The sequence below is a fragment of the Colius striatus genome, chromosome 2, assembly GCF_028858725.1.
Source record: "Colius striatus isolate bColStr4 chromosome 2, bColStr4.1.hap1, whole genome shotgun sequence".
Lineage (NCBI taxonomy): Eukaryota > Metazoa > Chordata > Aves > Coliiformes > Coliidae > Colius > Colius striatus.
In genome coordinates this window covers 47,669,126-47,691,131 of record NC_084760.1, presented here as the reverse complement: position 1 = coordinate 47,691,131, position 22,006 = coordinate 47,669,126, and the positions used below count along the sequence as shown (strand labels likewise).

The following is a 22,006-nucleotide window of genomic DNA, read 5'->3' as shown; positions in this document are numbered from 1 at the left end:
CAAAGCGGCTGATGGCCATCACCTCCAGGCATGGAGCTGCTCCCCCTCCCCCCTGGAAGGAGGCCTGTGGGACTGAGTGGGGACGGCAGCAGAGCACTCCTGCCCTGCCCAAGGGGTCCCTGAGCCCTTGGCCAAACCAATAAGTCCTTTGGGACCCCAAACAACCAGGCTGCACCCCAACATGAGGCGAGCGGCACTGGCCCCCCTGTGTAACAATAGAGTGAGAGCAGCCAACGGGCACCCCATCCCCTCCAGCACCCCTTTAGCCGTGCCACAGCAATGCAGCTGCTTCGGGGACCAGGGAGAAAGCGATCTGGGCACTAATCGGTTCCAAGCAGAGGCCAGGTTGGGTTACAAGCATGCAGGGCAGGTGACAAGCGTGTGGCACACACCATGGTCCCAGGCAGAAGCCGGGCCCCTCATGGGGTGTGTGTAGAGGTGTGCTTTGCACTTGGCAGGAGTGGGGGCAGGAGTGGTGGGGGAGAGAGGAAATCTCCCATCAGCCGGTAGTTAAAGCAAGATAAGCTGAACCTTCAGGGCATGGGCACATCCAGACAATCATCCCAACTCTCTTGCCCTTGGGCCACAGGCAGCTCTGCCCAGTGCCAGCCCCTGACTCATCCTCACTCCCAACCCCTTAGAATCACAGAATCATTATGGTTGAAAAAGACCTTTGAGACCATCAAGTCTAACCACTAATCTCACACTGCCAAGTCCATCACTAAACTAAACTATTTCCCTAAATATATATCCTTAAATACCCACCTCCATACCTATTCACCGTCTCTGTTGTCTCCCCACTCCCATCCCCATAATCTCCATCTTCATCCCCTGTCCCACCTGCATCCTCTGCCCCACATCATGGCTGGCGTAGGGCTGGGAGTCCTCAGATGACACCAGGGCCCAGCTGAGGAGGTCCTAGCATGGACAGACATGGTCCCAGGTAGTGCCCAGTCTGGCACATTACTGCCCTGGGGCTGCTGAGTGGCAGTAAGGGCCCTTGGGAGGCTGAGGAGGGAAAGCCAGCAACTGGGGTGACCGCCGCTGAGCTGTTGGGACACTCCAGGCAAACTCTGTGCCTCCTCAGCAGCGCTGTCGTGTGGGGTGCACAGATGATGGGTGTCCCACGGCAGCTGGTACAGAGCCACGCCTGTGGGGGGAAGCCCTGGCACTGTCCAGGGATGAGGAACAGCCATACCTAGTTGATGGGACACCGCCAACTCCCTCTGCTCACTAAAAATACACACCAGAGGCGACTGATTACAGGTTTGGGGGCCTCCGCAGAGAGGAAACAGCCCATGCTGGAGAGCTCCAGCTTGGCAAGACTGGCACTGGCAGTGGGGAGGCTGTGCCATGGGGGCCCCTTCCTGGCATGGGTTCCTGTCTTGCAGCCTGCCCCCCCCCCCCCCCCCCCCCCCCGCCCCCAGCACCCTAAAGGAGTAAAAAAAACCCTTTAGGACACTGCCAGCACCACGTGGAAACCGGGAGCACACTGGATGGAGGGAATCAGAGGGGCTGTGGGTGACAGTACCCTCCCCAGGACTGTGCTAATGACACTGCAATCGAATGACAATGGGTGCACGGCATGCGGCTGGCAGTGGGATGGAGGAGGGGGGAAGGCCAAGCCAGCGCCAAACACACCAGGTTTTCTCCCCATAACAAAAAGAAAACACTTGTCAGAGGAACCTAGGTGAAGCTGGGGTTGTTTAGCATTTTTTCCACAGCGATTTTTGGCTGGGGGGAGGAACTGGCTGAGCTGCCCCAGTGTGGCCTCCAGCAAGAAAAATGATGCTTGGAAAACTCTGACTCCAACCACTCTGGCTGTGCTGGCTCTAGCTTGCCCACATGCCTGGTACGGTGCTGGCATGGAGTGGCATGGCTGGGCACTGCCTGTGCTGGGGGCACAACTCGTGGGCAGAGGCTGCAGGGCTGAGTGCTGCATGGCAGATGTGGTGCATGGACACCACTGGCTGTGTCAGCTCTGTGCCCATGGGGCCACCGTGGCTGTGCCCACTGTGCCCTATGAACCCAGGGATGTGCTGGCCAAGTCAGCCATGCCCATGCCAGCCATGCCCTTTGGGATGCCCTGGCCATGCCAGCCTCCCCCCAACACCACACGGTGCCAGTGTGACGGCGTTCAGCAGCTCAGGGCTATAAATAGTGCCAGTGGCGCAAGGGGACATGTTGCCAGGGAGACCTGCTGGCAGCAGGGATGACGCCAGGAATGGAGGGGGGTGGGCATGGGGATGCCGGTGGGGTTGGGACTCCCAGGGTGCCCACCAAGCCTCTGTCCCACAGCAGCCCCCCACGACAGCCTGCCCACAGCCCTGCACCTGCACCGGGGCTCCTGCCACCCCCTGACCTCCCACTGCTGCTGCTCTTGGCTTCACTGATTTTGGCTGCGTCACGGCGCGCACTGGTTCCCCAGGAAACCGGCAGGAACGGCACATCCCATGGGAGAAGGAAGGAAGGGCCCTGTGCTGCACTGGCAGCTACACAAACCAGGCCCCTGGCCCCCCAGCATACAGTGGCCCTGGGCGTTGGGGGCTGAGGCTCATGGAGCTGCGCTGCCCACTGTGGCCATGGCATGAAACCCAGGTGTGGGCAGGGCAGTGACCCTGTGGCAAGCACTGCCCCTATGGCATGGCAGGAGCTGGGGTGTGCTGAGGGAGGCTGCCAACCAGCCCCCAGACTGTGCTGTCCACCCACCAGTCCATCACCCTGTGCCTCACAACAGGGGTCCGTCTCTGCTCCTGAGCCACAAGCCACAGGGCAAGAGGAAACAGCCTCAAGTTGCCCCAGGAGAGTTTAAGATTGGAGCTGAGGAAGAACTTTTTCCCTGAGAGGGTTGTCAGCCCCTGTCCCAGGCTGCCCAGGGAGGTGGTGGAGTCCCATCCCTGGAGGTAGCTGAGGTGCTGAGGGACATGGGTTAGTGGTGGGCTTGGCAGGGTGAGAGGAGGGGTTGGATCTTATTGGGGGGCTTAGGGTGCTTGGGCTGTACCACACAGCCCATCCTGTCCTGGCACCAGCACTGTGCCCCACCCTACCCACTCTGCCACGTCCGGCTCCTCACCTCCCTCTTCCAGCGTGCCAGCCACTCATCCCGCTTCCTCTTGCTGATGTAGTAGGGGTCCCCGGCCTGGAAGGTGTGCCGCTGCATGGGTCGCTGCCGCAGACTCGACTCCCAGCCCAGCCCGCCCCGCAGCCGCCCGCGGGAGCCCTGTGACGGATGGACAGAGAGGAGGGTGAGGGCTGTGGCTCTGGCTGCTGGCACTGGGGATGGGCAGTGTGGTGGGATCTGTGTCTGGGGACAGACAGGGAATGGAGGCGGGCACTGCCTGCCTGGGTGTACACACACCTCATTAACACTTATAAGTACCTAAAGGGTGAGTGTCAGAAGGATGGGCTTTTTTCTGTTGTCTCCAGTGCCAGGACAAGGGGCAATGGACATAAGCTGGAACCCAGCAAGTGCCACTGGAACTGGAGGAAAAACTTATTTGGTGTTGAGTTGAGAGAGCCCTGGCCCAGGCTGCCCAGGGAGGGTGTGGAGTCTCCTTCTCGGGAGGTTTCCAAACCCACCTGGACACGTTCCTGTTCCCCTTAATTGAGGGGAACCTGCTTGAGTAGGGGCTTGGGCTGCATGAGCTCTGCAAGGGCCCTGCCAACCCCCACCATTCAGGGATCCTGTAATTTCTGTGACATCTGCACCAGGCCTTGGACACTGTGCCATGGCTGGTTCACCAGCCTGGCCTCATCTCGGTGTCATCTGCTCCCCAGCACAGCAGCGGGCACTGCCCAGTTCATCAGTGCACAGGAGCCCAGGATACTCTGGAGCCCCTGGCCCTGCAGCTGCCCCATTGCCACAGGCACCAAGGGACCGGGGCTGCTGGTTCCTGTAGGCATGGGGCACACTGTGCCGTGTCCTGTGGTGCCTCAGTGCAGCCCCCAGCGGGGGCCTGGTCCCGGGACATACTTGCCTCCATTTTCAGGGTGTCAAAGTTGTTTTCTTCCTTCTCTTCCTTGCCTGCACACAGAACAGAGAGGAGCTGTCAGCTGAGAGCAACAAGGTCCCACAGGACAGGGTAGCCAGGCCCCAAGGGAAGAGGGGGGCCTGCCTGGCACCCCCAAGCTGGTGCTGATGTGATGGCACCCGTGGCCCCGCACAAGGCCTGGGCCGTGCTCCCCGGGGAGCCCCTCCATGATGCCCCTCCTCGCACCACGGCCCAGGGGCTCTGGTCTGGGGAGTGTGGGGGTGTGGGGTCAGGAGGTGTGGGGAGCGGCCCTGTGGGGAAAGCACGCGGAGCCCCAGCGGCTTCCTGTGCTATCGGCACATCTCACACGCTGCAGGTATGGCTGATTCGCTGCCAGGAACGCGGCTAAAAATAACCCCGACTGTTCCTGGGGCCGCAAACCTCCGTGCTCACAGCCCGAGGCTGAGCAGGGGCCGCAGGACAGAGCATGGGAGTTGTGTGACCCCCCACCCTGTGCCATGGGTAGCTCTATGCCATGGAGGGCATCTCCTTCCATCTCTCTTCCTCCATGCTTCTTATCCCATTGTACTGCAGCTGCAGCACCCCCCACCCCAACACCCATCCAGCCCTGAGGGACACTGGGACAGGCCAGGCCCTCACAGTGGGGACTCGACCCCTATGGCTCCTCTGGGAGCAACAAAGCCTGAGCAGGAGAGTGGCCAAGAGCCCTGTGATGAGTGCCAGGGCACACGGGGAATATGAGGGACACGGAGGACACGGGGGGCAAGGGGAACACAGGGAACATGGGAAATACGAGAGACACAGGGGACTTGGGGAACGTGGGGGACATGAGGGACACGAGAGACACAGAAAACATAGGTGACTTAAAAAATAGGGGGGACACAAGGGACATAGGGAACACAAGGGACTGTAAACGGGACTTGGGTTACACTGGGGAGTCAGAGAACATGGGGAACATGGGAGACACAGAAGACAAGGGGAACGTGGGGGATGGTAAACAAGGGGAACATGGGGGACACAGGATATGTGGGACAGAGGACAGTCAAGAGGTACTCAGAGGACAGTCAAGATAGGGGACATGGGGGACACAGAGGAGATGGGGGACATGGAGAACACAGGAGATGTGAGAGACATAGGGGCCACAGAGGACACAAGAGACACACGGGGCCACAGAAGACATGGGGAACATGAGGGATAGAGAAGACATTTGGGATATGGGAGACACAAGGGTCTTTGAGAACATGGGGGCACAGAGAACATGGGGAACACGGAAGACACAGGGGACACAGGGAATAGTGAACATGGTGGATATGGGGGACACAGGGGGCACGGGGAACAGTGAACATGGGGGCAATGAACACAGAGGACATGAGGGGCAGAGGGGACATGGGGAACATGGGGGATAGTGAACACAGGGAACATGGGGGACACAGGGGACATGGGTAACAGGAGCTTTCTCTCTCTGTGGTGGGGGTAGGAATGTGTGTGCCTTGGGGGTGCCTGGGGAGCCCATCCTCCCAGTTCTCCCCACAGGTATAGGCATCTCAGGAGGGGAAAGTGGATGCCGGAAGGTGGAACCTGACCTGCTGATGGCACCTGTGTCCACAACACCCACACATGTGCCATGCACACAGCACTGCCGGGCGCTGGACGTGGCAGACAGGCACCCCGGGGCTATCTCCATGCAGCCCCACACTGCTCCCTGCACTGGGGCCGTGCTGTGCTGACCCACACTGGCCCAGCCTGTCTGATCCAGCTCTCCTCAGCCACGATCAGCCAGGCACTGGGGCTCACAGCCACCCGTGCCTGGCAGGGCATCCCCAGCCCACCCAACTGCATCCTGCTGACAGCTCCTGCACTCCTTCGCTGCCTCGTGACTGCGGCAGCATCTACATCACTGTCTCTGGCCCAGCCCTGCCTCATCCAGCCCTTCCCTGCCTCATCCAGCCCTTCCCTGCCTCATCCAGCCCTCCCTTGCTTCCCTCAGTCCCTGTGTCAGTGTGGCCAGCAGCAGATCTCTGCTGATCTGGGCTGAGAAGCCCTCAGGAGCCAGAGCCTGACCTCTCCTTGTCCTTGCTCTGGTTCTGCTCTGCAGTGCTCCGTGGTGCCAGCATCGTGCTGGCCCCCAGCCCACTCCATGGTTGGTCCACGTTGCCATATCCCACTGCCTCTGGCCAAGAGGGGTGGTGGCAGTGGGGCCACAGGCTGCTGTGTATCCGAGGGGCAGCCAGGGCCAGTTCTGGACTCCTCCATGGCTTGTGCAGAGCCAGGCATCCCTCTGTCTGTGAGCAGCCGTGGGCAGGGAAGGTGCCAGAGGGCACCTGGTCTGGGAGGACAGAGCTGGGAGCCCTCCCCAAGCTGCACACACGCATTTGCATCCACACATGGATGAGGGAGGCCACGCCTGCCAGGATGCCCCAGTCCTGCTCTTGCCAGGCCACCTGGAGCCACTACTGGAGACTCCATCATGGCCCAGGTGGTCTCCTTGACCAGTGGACACACTCCTAAAGCAGCCAGGCCACCATTTGCCTTTGTGGCACAAGGACCCGCTGCTGGCACACGGTCAGCTTGCTGTCTGCCAGCTCCCCTGGGTCCCTCACCGCCCTCCAGCTGGTGCTGATGCCCAGGCTGATGCTCAGCACAGTGCTGAGCCCATTGCCAAGTGTGGTCCATGCTTCAGCACCTCTTTGGTACTGTGGCTTGGTGGGTGTACTCTGGGGCATGTGCATGTGCCACGAGGCACCTACAGCAGGGAAGGATAAGGACCAACCTCCCCTCCTGCCCCTACTGTTCCTGGTGGGCTGAGCGAGGCCCTGAGGGAAGGGCGGTGCAAGGGGACGACCAGGTGATGGCACAGGGCAGCCACCATCCTGCTCTGATCTGCTGCCCCCACCCCCAAATCCCGTGTGGCACTGAGGGGTTCGGCTCTTCCTCCTCTCCTCCTCCGGCCCGGGTGTCGTGGCAGCCCAGACCCCAGTGGGGCAGAGCCGCGGCCCCGGCGCGGGGAGCCCTCAACGCTAAGCTCTTACTTTTCTCTGCAGCTTCCAGGAGTTTCCTCCTCCCGCGTTTCTTCTGGGGGTCGGAAGGGGCCAGCTCACCCTCATCGGCCGGGGCGTCCAGGCCCTCCTTGGGGGTGCAGCGGCCGTTCTCCAGCGCCCGGCCCGTCTCGCCGTCCGGCAGGCTCTCCGTCTCGTCCTCCTCAGGGCGGCCGCCCTTGGGGCTCGTGCCACCCTCCTCTGCTTGGCCCTTCCACTGCCCACTGTCCCCCTCCACATCCCCGTTGGGCAGCGGCTCGGCAGGGATGGCCTCCGGGCACGGCGGGGGGCACTTGGGGACGGCCGCGATGTCTTTGGGGGTGTCACTGCTTTCCACCTGCTGAGAAGAGAGGGAAAGGAGCTGTGATGTGCGCTGGGGAGATGGCATGGCCCTGCTCACAACACAACTTACACCCCACTGTGGCACCGCCGGCCACCACTGCAGCGCAAGCCCCTGCCCCACCTCAGCATTGCTGGACACATATAGTCCCTGGCCCTGGGCCCTTGCCCTAGCTCAGACTCCCCACTGCAGATGGCACAGCGTGAAGGGCATCTCCGAGACCACGGCCCATGCCTCCAGAGATGCAGCTCCACAACACGGTGGGAGCTGAGGGACAAAAGCATGTGATTCCAAAAAGACCATGTTCCATTTCCTGTATCTCAGGTCTGCTCTTGAGGGTGCCCCAGGGCACAACGGGGCTACCATGGCACCCTCAGGACTGGGACATATGGCCATAGACCCCTCAAGACACGGACATACTGTCATGACGCCATGAGGACCACCACATAGCACTCAAAAGAACCAGGATATATGGACATGATATCACCTGAAAACAGGACACATTGGAAACAGGACTTGGACACAACGCCAGTGCACTCTCAGGACCAAGAGACACAGGCATGACACCCTCAGGACAAGGATACAGAGCCATGGCACTCTCAGGACACTGACAGACTGCCATGGCACCCTCATGATGAGGACACTCTGCCATGGCACTCACAAAAACAGGACATGGGGCTGTGGCCTCAGGACCAGGACACAGCCAGAGCACCCTTAGGACCAACAAGCAGCCATGGCACTCTCAGGACTAGGACACACCACCTTGAAACCCTCCGGAGCTGGACATGCTGTCATGATGCCCTCAGGACAAGAATCCCAAGTCACAACATCCTTTGGATCTGGTATACAAAGCTATGGCACCCTCAGGACCAGGACACACTGCCACAGCACCCTCAGAATCAAGACGCAACGCCGTGACATGCTCAGGACAAGGACATGATGCTTTGAGACCCTCAGGAGCAGGACACAATGCTATGATAGGCTCAGGATTAGAACACACCGCAATGACACCCTGACGAGTAGCATACAGCACCTTTGGGAGAGGGATGCAATGCTATGACAAATGGCTGTGAAACCATCAGGACCAGGACACACAGATGTGACACAGAGTACCAGGAAATATTGTCATGGCATCTTCAGGACCAGGATACAATGCTATGATATCCTTAGGACTAGGACACAAGCATGTGACACCAGGGGGACCTGGACACTCTGCCATGACATCTCTGGGAGCAGGACACAACACTGTGGCACCCTCAGGACCAAGAGAAACAAAGGTGACACTATGAGGATCAGAACATGGAGCCATGGCACCCTGAGGATCAAGACACAAGGACATGGCACTGTGAAGACCTGGATACACTGCCATGACATCTCCAGGAGTAGGACACAATGTCATGGCACCCTCAGGACCAAGAGAAATGGAACTGACACCGTGGGGACCTGGATACACTGTCATGGCACCTCCAAGAGGAGGACACAATGCCACGATATCCTTAGGACCAGGACACAATGCCATGACAGCCTCAGGAGACCAACACAAATGGAGATGACACCATGGGGATTCGGACACAATGCCATGGCACCCTCAGGACCAAGACAAATGGAGGTGACACCATGAGGACATGGACACATTGCCATGATATCTCCTGAAGAGGATACATTGCCATGATGCTCTTAGGATCAGGACACAATGTCATACCACTCTCAGGACCAAGACAAATGAAGGTGACACTGTGGGGATCTGGATAAACTGCCATGGAATCCTCAAGACCTGGACAAATGACCATGAAACCCTGAGGATCAGGCCGCAACACCATGGCACCCTCTGGATGGAGACAGATGGAGGTGACATGCTGAGGACACGGACACAACATCATGGCCTCTTCAGGACACAATGACATGGGCACTTCAGGGACCAGGACAAGGAGCCATGACATGCTCAGGACCAGGAGACACTACCACAACCGCTGCAGGAGCACAACACACGGTTGTGACACCCTCAGACTGGGACACGGTGCCATGTGCCCCCAGGACAGGGACATGGGAGATGTTACCCGCTGTCATCTGACTGCAGAGAGGACAGAAAGAGTCAGAGTGCATGACCATGGCACATGTGCCTGTGTGGGACAGCAGGGACAGCCGTGAGAGCAGCTCGTGGGTGTTCCTACGTGTGTATGCAACATGCAGAGCCGAGACCATGACATGCACAGGTGGGTGTGTGTGTACAGGTGACGGGGCCTTGTGACAATCCTGTGTGCAGCTGCGTGTGCACGTGTGACACACACAGACGTGGCCCATGGTGAGAGGGAGAGTTGGAAAGAGCACGAGAGGCACAGTTGAAGTCCATGATGTGCACACATCTGTGTTAGGCAATGCCAACACCTGCAGGTGGGAATGTAGCAGCTGTGTGTGTGTGACACCTGTGTGACAGCCATGTGTGTGCATGTGTCAGGCACGTGTATGTGTGTGTGTGTATTGCATATGCGACAGATGTGTCCATGACAGGTGTGTGTGACAGCATGTACGTGTGTCATGGGTATGTTTTGTGGAACTGTTTTTGGTAGTGGGAAAGGGGTGTGTGTATGTGTGACAGGTGTGTGGGTGACAGGAGAGTGTGTGTGTGTGTGAATGTGATGTGCACGATAGGTATGTGTGTGATGTCTGCATTTGACATACATGACAGCCGTGTGTGACAGGCACATGGACGTGACAGACCTGTGTGTGATGGGTGAGTGTGTCTGTGACAGGTGTGTGTGACACAGACGTGTGCATGTGGAAGATGTGTGTATATGTGGCAGGTGTGTGTAAGACAGCCATGTGTATGTGTGACAGCAGTGTGTGTGTGTGTGTGTGTGTGTGTGTGACAGAGTCACATATGTGTGTGTGATGAGGAATGTGTGCCCGCAGGACACGTGCAGCTGTCCCTGTCTTGAGAGCACAGTGCCAGAGCTGCGGGTACACGTGAGTGTGAGACATGGGGGATCCCACACCATCTGTGCCAGCGCTGCCCGGCCCTGGCGCGTGTCCGTCTGACAGACAGTGCTGACCTGAGCATGCAAGCAGGGCCAGGCATGGGGATGGCCCTAGCACTCCTCACCATGCTGCCAGCGCCAGAGGTGCCGCACAGCATGGCACAGCACAGCACAGCACAGGACGGCACGGCACAGCACGGCGCGATGGTAGTGGAGTCAGAGCGAGAGGCACAGCCCAGCACAGCGGTTTCCATGGCAAAGGAGAGTGAAAGTGCTGCTGTGTCACCGCAGCGGCAGGCGCCGGCGCAGCCCTGGCATCGTGGGCTCTGCCTCAGCCACTTGTCTGCAGCCCAGTCAGCTCCCTCTCTGCTGTGCTCCCACTCGCCCCATGCTGGGGCACAGAAGCCCCATTTCTGGGGCTAGGCCCTCACCAGTGTGGCACAGCAGAACTGTCTGGGCACTGTTCCATCCTTCCAGTGCCCACAGGTGTGTGGTGCCCATCCTGGGCTCACCCTGGCTCCCACTGGCATCTTCCACGCACTGCTGCCCGCTCCCTCCTCTGCCCTGGTCCTTGCACTCCCCACCTAACCAGGGAGCCAGGGACTGCATTGCAGTGCCAGGGTGACACAGAGCAGAGGCAGCTGCAGGGACCCTCTGGCCTGTCCCCAGCAAACTACATGTCCCAGGATGCACCATACACTGTCAGTGTGCAAGGGGAAAATGCAGAGCTGCCAGCCAGGCTCAGCGTGAGCTGAGGTGCTGCTGAGGTGCCCACTGCACTGCCCAGCCTCCCGTGTGGGTGCTGCGGGGGAGGGGACACCAAGGTGCGGGGCAGGAGCTCGAGGGGTGGCAGGTGGTGAAGGAGCCTTTGTGCTCCCAGCTTCTCGCTGGATTCCGCCTGCGCCGGAGCCTCCCCTGCAGCAGGGCCACGTGCCACTTACCATGGCGCAGCTCTCTGTCTGGGGAACAGATCCCCGTTTGGGGCCCAGAACCCTGTCCCTGTCCGGCGCCCGCCCTCCTGTGCGCAGGCGGCTGCTCCCAGCGATGGTGAGCGCTTCCTGCCCGGCCCAGCCGCCCCGGCTCGTGGGCACAGTCACTTCCTCTGCTCACTCAGTCGCACGCTGGCCCCGGCCACAGCGTGCAGGGGGCCGGCAGACTGGGGATGAGCCACCCCACATCCTGCAGGGAAGGCTCTGGCAAGGCAGGAGAGGGGTCGGGGGCCCTCATGGGTGTCTGGCAGCACTGAAACGGAGCAATGGCTTTGCTGGCGCAATGCATGCAGAAGGGGGGAATATCCATGGAGACACTGAGCTGCTGTCACCACATCGAGCTTGCACCCACAGCCCCCACTGCAGCCCAGCTTGCCACACTCCCACCCGGGACAGCGTGGTAGTATCACTCGTGCCGGGGATGTGCAGCACCAGGACTTGGACCGCCGCATGCTTACATACCAGGGACACACAAGCCACTGTCACCAGATTCAGGGGTGCCTGGGGGTCTCTCCCTGTGGTGGGTGGACATGGCTGTGGCAAAGCCTGGGGAGGGCACAGCTCAATGTGGCCAGTGGCACCCTGGCTTGTATCAGCAGTGGTGTGGCAGCAGGCCCAGGGCAGTGGCCGTCCCCTGTGCTGGGCCCTGGTGAAGCCGCAGCTCGAGTGCTGTGTTCAGTGTTGGGCCCCTCACTGCCAGAGGGACACTGAGGGGCCGCAGCGTGTCCAGAGCCGGGCAGCGGAGCTGGGGAAGGGGCTGGAGCACAAGTGTGCTGGGGAGGGGCTGAGGGCCCTGGGGATGTTCATCCTGGAGAAGAGGAGCCTGAGGGGAGACATCATCACTCTCTGCAGCTTCCTGACAGGAGATTGTGGCAGGGGCGAGGACGGCTGGTCTCTGCTCCCAAGCTACAATTGACAAGACAATAGGAAATAACCTCAAGTTGCCCCAGGGGAGGTTTAGATTGGAGCTGAGGAAGATCTTTTTCCCTGAGAGGGTTGTCAGCCCCTGTCCCAGGCTGCCCAGGGAGGGTGGTAGTGGAGTCCCCATTCCTGGAGCTATTGCAAAGCCGTGTAGCTGAGGTGCTGAGAGACATGGGTTAGTGGTGGGCTTGGCACTGTGAGGGGAGGGATTGGACTCCATGATCTCAAAGGTCTTTTCCAACCAAAATGATTCTATTCTATGATTCTATGATTCAATCAAGCTGACACCACAGACATGAGTAGGGTGGAGGTGTCATGGTCGGCTGTGAGAGTGAAGGACAAACCCCAGTGTGCCTAGCTGACAGCTGCCACAGCCCCAGTGCTGAGAGGCAGTGGGGACTCCAGTGTGAGTAGAGGGAGCTGGCACCTCGATGGTATGGGTATCAGGGAGCAAAGCCCCCAGATGTCATCTCCCCATGTCCCCCCAGCTCTGCTCCTGTCTCCCCACATCCTGGCCAACGTGCCAGAAACAATCCTGGGAGGCAGCGGGAAGCTTGACCATGTGCTCTGTGTTCGGTGGTGATGATGGGGGCTTGGCCCACTCCCCTGGTAGAATGAGGCCCAGAGATGGCACATGCTCCTCAGGGGGCTGCAAGGCCACGGCACCTGCAATGGGATGAGCCATCAGTGCTCGCCCTAGGCCCAGGCTGTCAGGAGTGCTGCTGCCTGCTCCTCCCTGTGTGGGGCCATGGGGGTTGCTGTGCTGCATGCCACTTCAGCCAGCACATGGCAGCCCCCAGCCCGCTGTGCCTTCAGGCATGGGCATCAGCATGCATATGCCATGGTCACACCAGCGTGGCACCCGCTGGGCTCCGGCTCCCGGCTCACACCAGGGGTGGCCTAGGTGCTGCGGTGCTGCTGGAGAATGTCAGGACATTTTGGCGGGCAGGTAGGTGCCTCCGTGGCACGGAGTGATGGGGACTCATGGGAGGTTAACCCAGGCTGGAACTGTCCCCTCGCACAATAGGCTGCCAGGACAGGGACACGTGGCCCACCTGGCACCACAAACGGCACACCCTGGCACAGCACCACCCCAAACCCATCTCCTCCTGCCAGCAGCCCTTGACAGCCACCCCAGCTGGCCCTGGCACTCTGGCTCCAGCCCTAGTGCCGCTTCCCTATCTGTGTTGGGACTGGGCCCCGGCTCCCCACACCACCGTGCCGCCGCTCAGACACCGCCTCTGCACTGGGGAGGTCAAGGGGAAGGGGAGATCGGGGCCCACTCTGCATCCCTGCCTCTCCTGGCTGCCCCGGCACTCGTCCCCGAGGAGGGCCTGGCGGCGGGGCTGCCTTCCTGCCCACCCACCCGTTTCCTCCACGCCAGCTGGGCCCTGGGAACAAGCGCTGCCTTTCTCCCGCTCCCCTCCCCTCTGCTGGGCCCCTGCCAAGGACGCTGCTCTGCTGGGAGCCTGCAGGGCTGGCCGGCCCTGTGCCGGGGATAGGTTGGCTCGGCCTCGGCCATGGAGCAGGGGCTGGTGGGGATGGGGAACGGTGCCAGTGGAAGGACACGGGACTCTCAGGGAGACTCCTGCCGACCCCAGTGCTGAAGCAGTGGTGGCAGCTCCAAACCCACAGAGCCGTTGCCTGAGCCTGAGGAGTTGCCATGCACCTCTGCCAGGGGGAAGGTGTCTGGGGAGACACTCTCATTCATGGCACTATCTGCAAAGCCATCAGTAGAGCTCTGTCAGGCTCAGCTGGGGTGAGGGCACTAGGCTTGGACCCATGGCATGTAGCACAGAATGGCTCAATATGACATGGCACACCACAGGACACTGTGGTATGGCCTGGTACAGCTCACCAATACCATCACAGCCATCCCTGCAGGGCTGTCCTCAGCCAGACCTCTTGGCCTGAGACCCATCAGCCCCTCTGCTGGTGCCCAAGGAGCCTACCCGCTCACCCATTGTGCCCATGACATGTGCCAGCTCCCCTCTGCCTCCGCCTAGTGCCTCTGGCCACAGCTGGCACCGTGGGGCTTTCTGTCAGGAAGCAGCTCACACTGAGGCTCTCTCCAGCCCCCTGGCACCTGTGGGGTGTGCCAGCTCTGCACGCTTGGCATCAGGAGTTGTGGGCCAGGCCGGTGACATGCATGGGAGCACATGGCAAGTGCATGGCGGACAGGCACTCATTGCAGCTGGGTGGCTCTTTGGCGAGTGGCATCGTGGCACCACTGTCGCTCATCCATCCTGCCCCTCGCTTGCCCTGCCAGAGGTGGCTGCCGGGGCCACCCGCTCCCATGGCTGGAGCCGTCCTGGTTCCCAGGCTCTGCCTCTTCCTGACAACGCTCTCCATTTGTTCCCCTGCCAGCATTGTTCTTCCACCCAAATGCTTCCCCCCGCCCCAGCACGTACCTCCCGTCCTGCTGCGTTTACAGCTGCCGCTCGCTGCCTGCCCACCAGCTCCCCTGCCGCCTGTGGCCCCGCGCCCGTTGGGCCCCATCCCCACGCCCCATCACACCCCTGCCTGCTCTGGTGATGCTGTCCCACCACCAGGCAGTTCTGGACTCGTCTAAGTGAAGGATTAACCCCTTCTGCAGCTGCAAACCCTGCACAAAGCTCTTGGAGTGCCAGCCTTGCTCATCTCCCTGCCGAGGAGCTCTGCCCCTTGGGCAGTGGAACCACCGTGGCCCCGCAAGCAGCTCCCCAGAAGGGGCTATTCCGGCTGCGTTGGTACAGGACAGGCCACCAGCCCAGGGGCTGGGCTAGTGGGCCCTGAGCTTGCCAAACTCACATGCCTACTTAAAAGTGGGCATTGCCTGCATGGCAGGAGCCCAGGAAGCTGCTGGGGGCTCAGCCCTGAGCTCGCATCTGCCTCATCACTGCAGCTGTGAGCAGGAGCCTGAGACACAGCCGCATCGCCTGGGGAGTCGGGGGCTCCACTCATAGAAACACAGAATCATTTTGGTTGGAAAAGACCTTTAAGCTCCTTGTGTCCAACCCCTCCTCGCACCCTGCCAAGCCCACCACTAACCCATGTCCCTCAGCACCTCAGCTACACAGCTTTATAATAGCTCCAGGGATGGGGACTCCACCATCTCTCCCTGGGCAGCCTGGGACAGGGGCTGACGACTCTCTCAGGGAACAAGTTCTTCCCAATCTCCAATCTAAATCTTCCCTGGGAAAACTTGAGGCTGTTTCCTATTGTCTTATCATTCGAGAGAAGAGAATGACCCCTACCTCACTACAGCCTCCTGTCAGGGAGTTGCAGAGTGATCATGTCTCCCCTCAGGCTCATCTTATCCAGGCTGAACATCCCCAGGGCCCTCAGCCCCTCCCCAGCAGACTTGTGCTCCAGATCCTTCTCCAGCTTTGTTGTGTCCAACCAGCCCTGGCAGTCCGAGAAGGGCTGAGCAGCTTGGTGAGGTGAAAGGAGGTGCCAGCTCTCTGGATAGGGAGTAACTGCATGGCAGGGCCTCGACACTGGCACCACCAGGCACTGGAGGGGATGGCCAGGGGCCGTGGGAAGGGGGCAGCAGTGGGGCACACTCCCCTCGCTGTGGCTGTGAACGGACAGCCATGTGCCTGGCACACAGGGGAGGCCCATGTCACATCGGAAGCCGTGACCTCCCGCCAGTGCGGTGTGTCTGTCGGTGGCAGTGCGGGACGGCCCCATGGAGGGATGCCCTGCTGCCCCCCAGCCCCCGCGCCTAGCGCCCGTGGCTCACCTGGGCATGCTTGCGCTTCCGCCCGGGCCGCCCGGCTTTTCTCATGGGCGTCCCTGGCTCCTGCTTCTCCTCCTTGCTCTGGGTCTCCTCAGGCTCCTCTTCCCCCTGCGAGCCGGAGACAGAGAGGATGGTTATGCTGCCGGCCCCAGGGCCGGGCAGCCTGGAGTCCTGGGCATGGCTCCACTCCTGCTCAGCACTGGCATGGCCAGCACTGTGGGTGCACTGCAGCATGCCACATGTGGTCAGCAGCCATCCCCAGGTCAGTGGCCCCTGTGGCACTGTTAGAAGGGTGACTGTGGCTCCTGCCAGGGCGTGAGCCGTGGTGGTGCTGGGTGCCTTCATCGTGTCAGCCCTCCTGCACCATGCCCTGCGCCATGCTGGGGATGGCTCAGGGGTACATGTGACCTGATGGAACACTGCGCTTGTGGGGCTGGGGGCTCCAGCATCGCAGCATGTGGGAAGGGCTGCATGTGCCCCACAGCATGGCATAGCATGGCACAGCATGGCATGGCATGGTGGCATGCAGGGAGCCATGCAGCTCCCAGGGGATGAGGCAGACAGCAAGAGCCAGCGCCCCCAGCATGAGCGCCTTGGGGATGGTGCACCCTTCTGCATGCTCAGCCCCACCACCATTTTCCTCCTCCCTCCCTGGCGCCGTGCCATGGCCCCCAGTGCTGCCAGAGTGCAGGTACGGGAGTGGGAATGCGTCGCCAGGACATGAACGTGCTCCCTGTGCTGGGGCCACAGTGGCTGCCTGAGGCCTGTGGGGTGCTGGGGAACCACGCTCGGGGAGACCGCGCTCAGGGGGCTTGCATCAGCACTGTGTCCTGGTGGGGTGAGGGCTGCGCAGGGCCCCCAGTGCGTCCTGCAGCGCCGGGGATGGGTTCACCTGAGCCCCAGAAGATCCTGGCGGCAGCAGCCAAGGCAGGAAGAGGCCGCGGAGGGGGGAGTAGGGGAAGGAGGAGAGGCCGGCAGGGGGCTGGTGAGGGAGAGGCCGGGGAGGGGATGGGGCTGGCAGCCAGACAGCGCCGGCAGCCAGCTGCTTGCACGCAGCCCTGCCGCATTCCTGCCCACCACTGCCCTCCTTCCCCCCTTCCCCGCGCCGAAGTGGGCACAGGCCCCGCGGCACTGCTGGGATCCCACTGAAGGTCCCACGCACGGCTGGGACATGCCATGCCCTGTGGCCATGCTGCTCCAGCCCAGCTCCAAACTCAACCTGCAGCCCGCTGTGCCCTCTGCCGCCTCTCCCACCCCTGCCAGGGCCATGCATGTAGGATCACACCAGAGACATGTGCCAGTTCCTCACTATCTGGACAGCGCTTGCCCCAGCCCCGTTGCCACATGCCGCTTGCCTGCACGTGGGGCAGCCCCCTGCACACCCCACGCCCCGCCATGGCTGTGTCCAGTCCCAGCACCCACTGACACCACGGGTCAAGGTAGGAGACGTGGCACTTCAGCATGTGGGACTCAGCACTGGGCCAAGTCCCACTCCCCACACAGCCCTGAGCAGAAAGTTTTGGGTCAGGTCCAGGGATGATGTCAGGATGATGGTTCCAGCTCCATTCTGGTGCAGGAGCCAAATGAGGGGTCCCCAGAGGGGATTCCCAGGGGCCCTTTCCACACAGCCCCCTACACCTCGCCAGGGGTGGGACCTGCCATGCCAAATCGTGCAGCTTTGTCCCGCCTAGACCTGCCCTGGGCACGTGGCCTTGGTCCTGCAGTGGCCTGAGGGATGTGCAGCAGTGGGGAGCAGTGGGGATCCCAGCTGCAGAGGTGCACAGGGACAGGGAGAGCTGCCCATGAGCCATCCTCAATGCTGCACACATGGAGCAGCCAAGAGGAACTGGGAACAATGGGTCTGGGGCAGTACTAGGGCTGCAGGGACATGCCAGGGCACGGCCGGCACCCCAAAAACAAGGCAGGTGCCTGAGGAGTGGGGATGTAGGTAAGGCATGAGTAGTGTTGGTGCAAAGAGAGGGTTGTTAAGACATTGTCCCAGGCTGCCCAGGGAGGTGGTGGAGTCCCTATCCCTGGAGCTACTGCCAAGCTGTGTACCTGAGGTGCTTGGCAGTGTGACGGGAGGTGATGGACTCCCTGATCTCAAAGGTCTTTTCCAACCAAAACAATTTTAAGATTCTGTGAAAGGGCTGCTCAGAGTTGAGTCATCTGCCCATAAATCCCCCTGCTGCCCTTCTCTGAGGGGCTCGGCCTGGCCCAGCACGGGGCTGCGTGGCGTGTCCCGATGTGCTGCTGTGCTCCTGTGCTGCTGCCAAGCAACAAGCCAGAGGGAAATCACCGCCGTGGAGAAGAGTAGAGCTGCTGCTGCTGCATGACGCAGTGCTGGCTCAGCAGCCACTGCACTGGGTCCCAGCTCCCGGCTGCACCAGGCCCACATCAGGGAGCTCCCGGCAATGAGGAGAAACTGTCCTGGTGAAGTGCAAGAAGGCGGGTGCAAAGAGATCCCCAGCGCACAGGAGCTGGCACGCAGCCTCACCAAGTCCGTGCTGAAAGCGGGTGGCACTAGCGCACTCCACAGTGCCGAGGTTGCTGGGGGATAACATTGTCCTCCTGTCGCTGCATTCCCTTGGCAGAGGTGACCCTGCGTGTGACTGCAGGGGAGGTGATGCTGCATCCTAGTGGGGTCAGCCTGGGACAGCGCGCAGCTGGGCGCACTCACCACAGCACCCCAGGCACCAGCATCAGCACTGCCAGGTACAGGTTTCCTGGGTGAGTTGCATGGCACTGCAGGCGTTTCTCACACAGCTCTTTCTCATAGCCCCGCTCTCTGAACCGGCTCTGCATCAAAACACAGGCTGCCCTGATTCCTCACTTACATGCTGGTGCCAGCACCCATGGGCCACCCCAGCCACGCACACATACTCCGGCACAACCTGCTGTGGGGGAAAGCATGGGAAGAGTGACTGACACCTGCGCTACTTGTAGCCCCCAGTTATGCCAATGGCATGAAAGCTCTTCAGAGAGCCCTGGCCAGTCTGGAGCGATGGGCCGAGGGCAATGGGATAAGGTTTAACAAGGCCAAGGGCTGAGTCCTGTCCTTGGGCCACAGCAACCCCAGGCAGTGCTCCAGGCTGGGGAAAGGGGCTGGAAAGCTGCCCGCAGGGAAAGGGCCTGGGAGGCTGGTGTCAGCGGCTGGAGATGGGGCAGCAGCGTGCCTGTGATTCTATGATTCTGTGATTCTATAATAATGTGCCAGGCAATTCTCAGTGGAGACATGGGGTGGCCCCTCCAGCAGCAGGACACATGGCTGGAGGGTGGGGAGCACTGACCAGTCAGGTCTGAGCCGGCGCAGGAGCTGCGGTGTAGCCATCATTGCCAAGCCTGGAGGAACTCAGCTGACCCGATTCCACGCTGCCTGCAGCGGGACAGCATCCAGCTGGCCGTTGCTCTGGTCCCCACGCCTTGACCAGGTCAGGCCCTTCCCCTGTGCCCGTCGGATGCCTCTCTCCGTGGCAAGAGCGATGCCTTTTCTGGCACTGGCCTTGGGAATAGCCAAGCCAGCTCGGTGTGCGCGGGGTGCCAGGGAACACCAGGGATGTGGTCAGAGCTGGCCCCTGCCCCAGCAGAGGCTACTCCAACCCTGTCCTACTCCACATCCGTGCTGCAACCCCAGACCCTCACCGGGCCTTGCTCAGCCCCATTCCATCCCCAAGGCAGGGCAGTTTTTGGGGTGTTTTTTGGGGTAGTCCTTCCCTCAGAGCTGCTATATAGTCAAGGAGGTGGTGGGGGATGTGCCAGGGATGGGGGTCCAACCACACCAAGTACATGAGCCCCTCGCCCAGTTGCAGTGCTGAGGCAGCAGTAGGGCAAGGACCCCTGAGCCGCCCAGCTGCGGGACCCCCACTGGGTGGATGCAGGACAGACATGAGGGCTATGGGGCCACATCTTGCCACAGACCCTGGTGCCCTCCCCACTGCCCCACAGCCCCAGCCACATGCACCTTCCTGGGGGCTGCGCCACCGTGCCCTGGTGCTGCCTGTGGTGAGAGGTGACAGCAGCACTGCCCAATCTGTCCCCTCCCAGTGCTCCCACCGCCAGGAATAGCTCAATCCCACACTAATCCCCACCATAGCTCAGAGCTACTCCTGCCTGGCACCATGCTCCCCACCACACCGAAGGGGGAGTGGGGCCAGTACCTGGTGATAGAGGAGACCCAGACCCCCCCTTTTATCACAGAATCACTGAATGGTGGGGGTTGGCAGGGTCCTGCAGAGCTCATCCAGCCCAAGCCCCTGCTCAAGCAGGTTCCCCTCCATCAGGGGGCATAGGAACATGTCCAAGAGGGTTTGGAAACCTCCCGAGAAGGAGCCTCCACATCCTCCCTGGGCAGCCTGGGCCAGGGCCCCCTCACCTCAACACCAAACAAGTTTCTCCTCCTGTGCCAGTGGCACTTGCTGGGTGCCCGTTACTCCTTGTCCTGGCACTGGCCACCAGACAAAAAACACCGACCCCATTCTCTGCACACCCTCCCTTTAGGTATTTCTCAGCACTGATAAGGCTTTCTCTTCTACAGGCTGAACAGCTTCAGGTCCTGTGGCCTTTCCTCCTCACAGATATGTTCCAGTCCCCTCAGCACCTTAGTAGCCCTGCACTGGCCTCTCTCCAGCAGTTCTCTCTTGAGCTGGGGAGCCCAGAACTAGACACAGGACTCCAGATGAGGCCTCATCAGGGCAGAGGAGAGGGGGAGCAGAACTTCCCTTGACCTGCTGTCCGCAATCTCTTCATGCCCCCCAGGATTGCCACTGCCTTTCTTGCCCATGAGGGCACATTGCTGCTCATGTTCATTTGCTGCCCACCAGCACTCCCAGGTCTCTCTCTGCAGAGCTGCTCTCCAGCAGGTCACCCCCAGCCTGTCCTGCTGGAGGGGGTTGTTCCTCCCCAGGTGCAGGACTCTGCACTCACTCTTGTTGAACTTCAGGAGGTTCTTCTCTGTCCCACTCTCCAGTCACCTGCCACCCAGTGCCGGACTGCTGGAGCCCACTGCCACCTTGGCACCAAGCCCAGGGATGGGGAGCAGAGCCCCCTGGCAGCCCCCTCGCCACACCAAGCACCTCTGGCACCATGCTGAGCCCCTACCTTGTGTGTGTCGGGCGCATCGCGGTTGGGAGCGGGGCCACTGGCGTCGAGGGTGCCACTGGACGGCATGGTGGGGCACGAGGGCGGGCGCCTGCGACCGTCACCTCTTCAGCACCAAAGCAGACCCCAACGCTGCCGCTGTGCTCTGTCTCTCTGTGCCAAGGAGGGGCTCCCGCACCCCTGCGTCCCACTGCTGCCTGGATCTTCCTGCCCCTGCGGGAAGCACAGAGGCGTGAGGGGGGAGCGCCGGCCCCGTCACCACCGCCCCGCGCCCACTGTGCCAGCCGCGCCCCGGCCCCGGCAATTATTAACATGCCACAACCTTGACTTGGCTTTGCCCCGGTCCATGCCGGTTGGGGGTGCAGGGGGATGGTTTGAGGGGTGGGGTGCAGAAGGGAAGGTTTGGGGTTTGGAGTGTGGGATGTGGGATGCAGGGGGGGATGGTCTGCGGTGCAGGGATGGTTTGGGGTGTGGGGTGCAGGGTTCATGTTGCAGGGTGCACAGTGTTGGCTGCAGTGGTGCAGACAGAATGGTTTGGGATATGGAGTATGGTTTGGGGTGTGAAATGTGGGGCGCAGTGGGGTATGGTTTGGGGCGCGGTGAGGGTGGTTTGGGGTGCCGTGAGGGTGGTTTGGGGTGCAGGGTGTGAGATACAGGGAGGGTGGTTTGTGGGGTGGGGTGCAGGGTGTATCTTGCAGGGTGCACAGTACTGGCTGCAGGGGTGCACAGGAGATGGTTTGGGGTGCAGGATGTGGGGTGCAGGAGGGATAGTTTAGAGTGTGGGGTGCAGGAGAGATAGTTTGGGTTCAGGGGCATGTTTTGGGGTGTGAGGTGTTTGGTGCACAGCGTGGGGTGCACAGTGTGAGGTGCAGGATGCATTCTGTAGGGTGCCAAGTGCAGGTCAGGGAGCAGGGTGCATTCAACAGAGCGTGGAGT

General features: G+C 61.1%; 1 protein-coding gene across 3 annotated transcripts in view; it reads right to left on the bottom strand.

Annotated features, from left to right (window-relative positions):
* DNMT3A (DNA methyltransferase 3 alpha) overlaps positions 1–22,006 on the bottom strand; it is a 41,138-nt gene that overhangs the window by 12,802 nt on the left and 6,330 nt on the right. The window contains exons 2-6 of one of the 3 annotated variants that reach the window (XM_061990301.1): positions 21,071–21,283; positions 15,977–16,081; positions 7,022–7,367; positions 3,978–4,024; positions 3,074–3,220 (exon numbers count right to left, since the gene is read on the bottom strand). In XM_061990301.1, coding sequence (XP_061846285.1) covers positions 3,074–3,220; positions 3,978–4,024; positions 7,022–7,367; positions 15,977–16,081; positions 21,071–21,139 — 714 coding nt within the window. In that variant the 5' untranslated portion in view covers positions 21,140–21,283. The remainder of the gene's footprint in view (positions 1–3,073; positions 3,221–3,977; positions 4,025–7,021; positions 7,368–15,976; positions 16,082–21,070; positions 21,284–22,006) is intronic. The other 2 variants (XM_061990304.1, XM_061990302.1) reach the window with 2 other exon arrangements.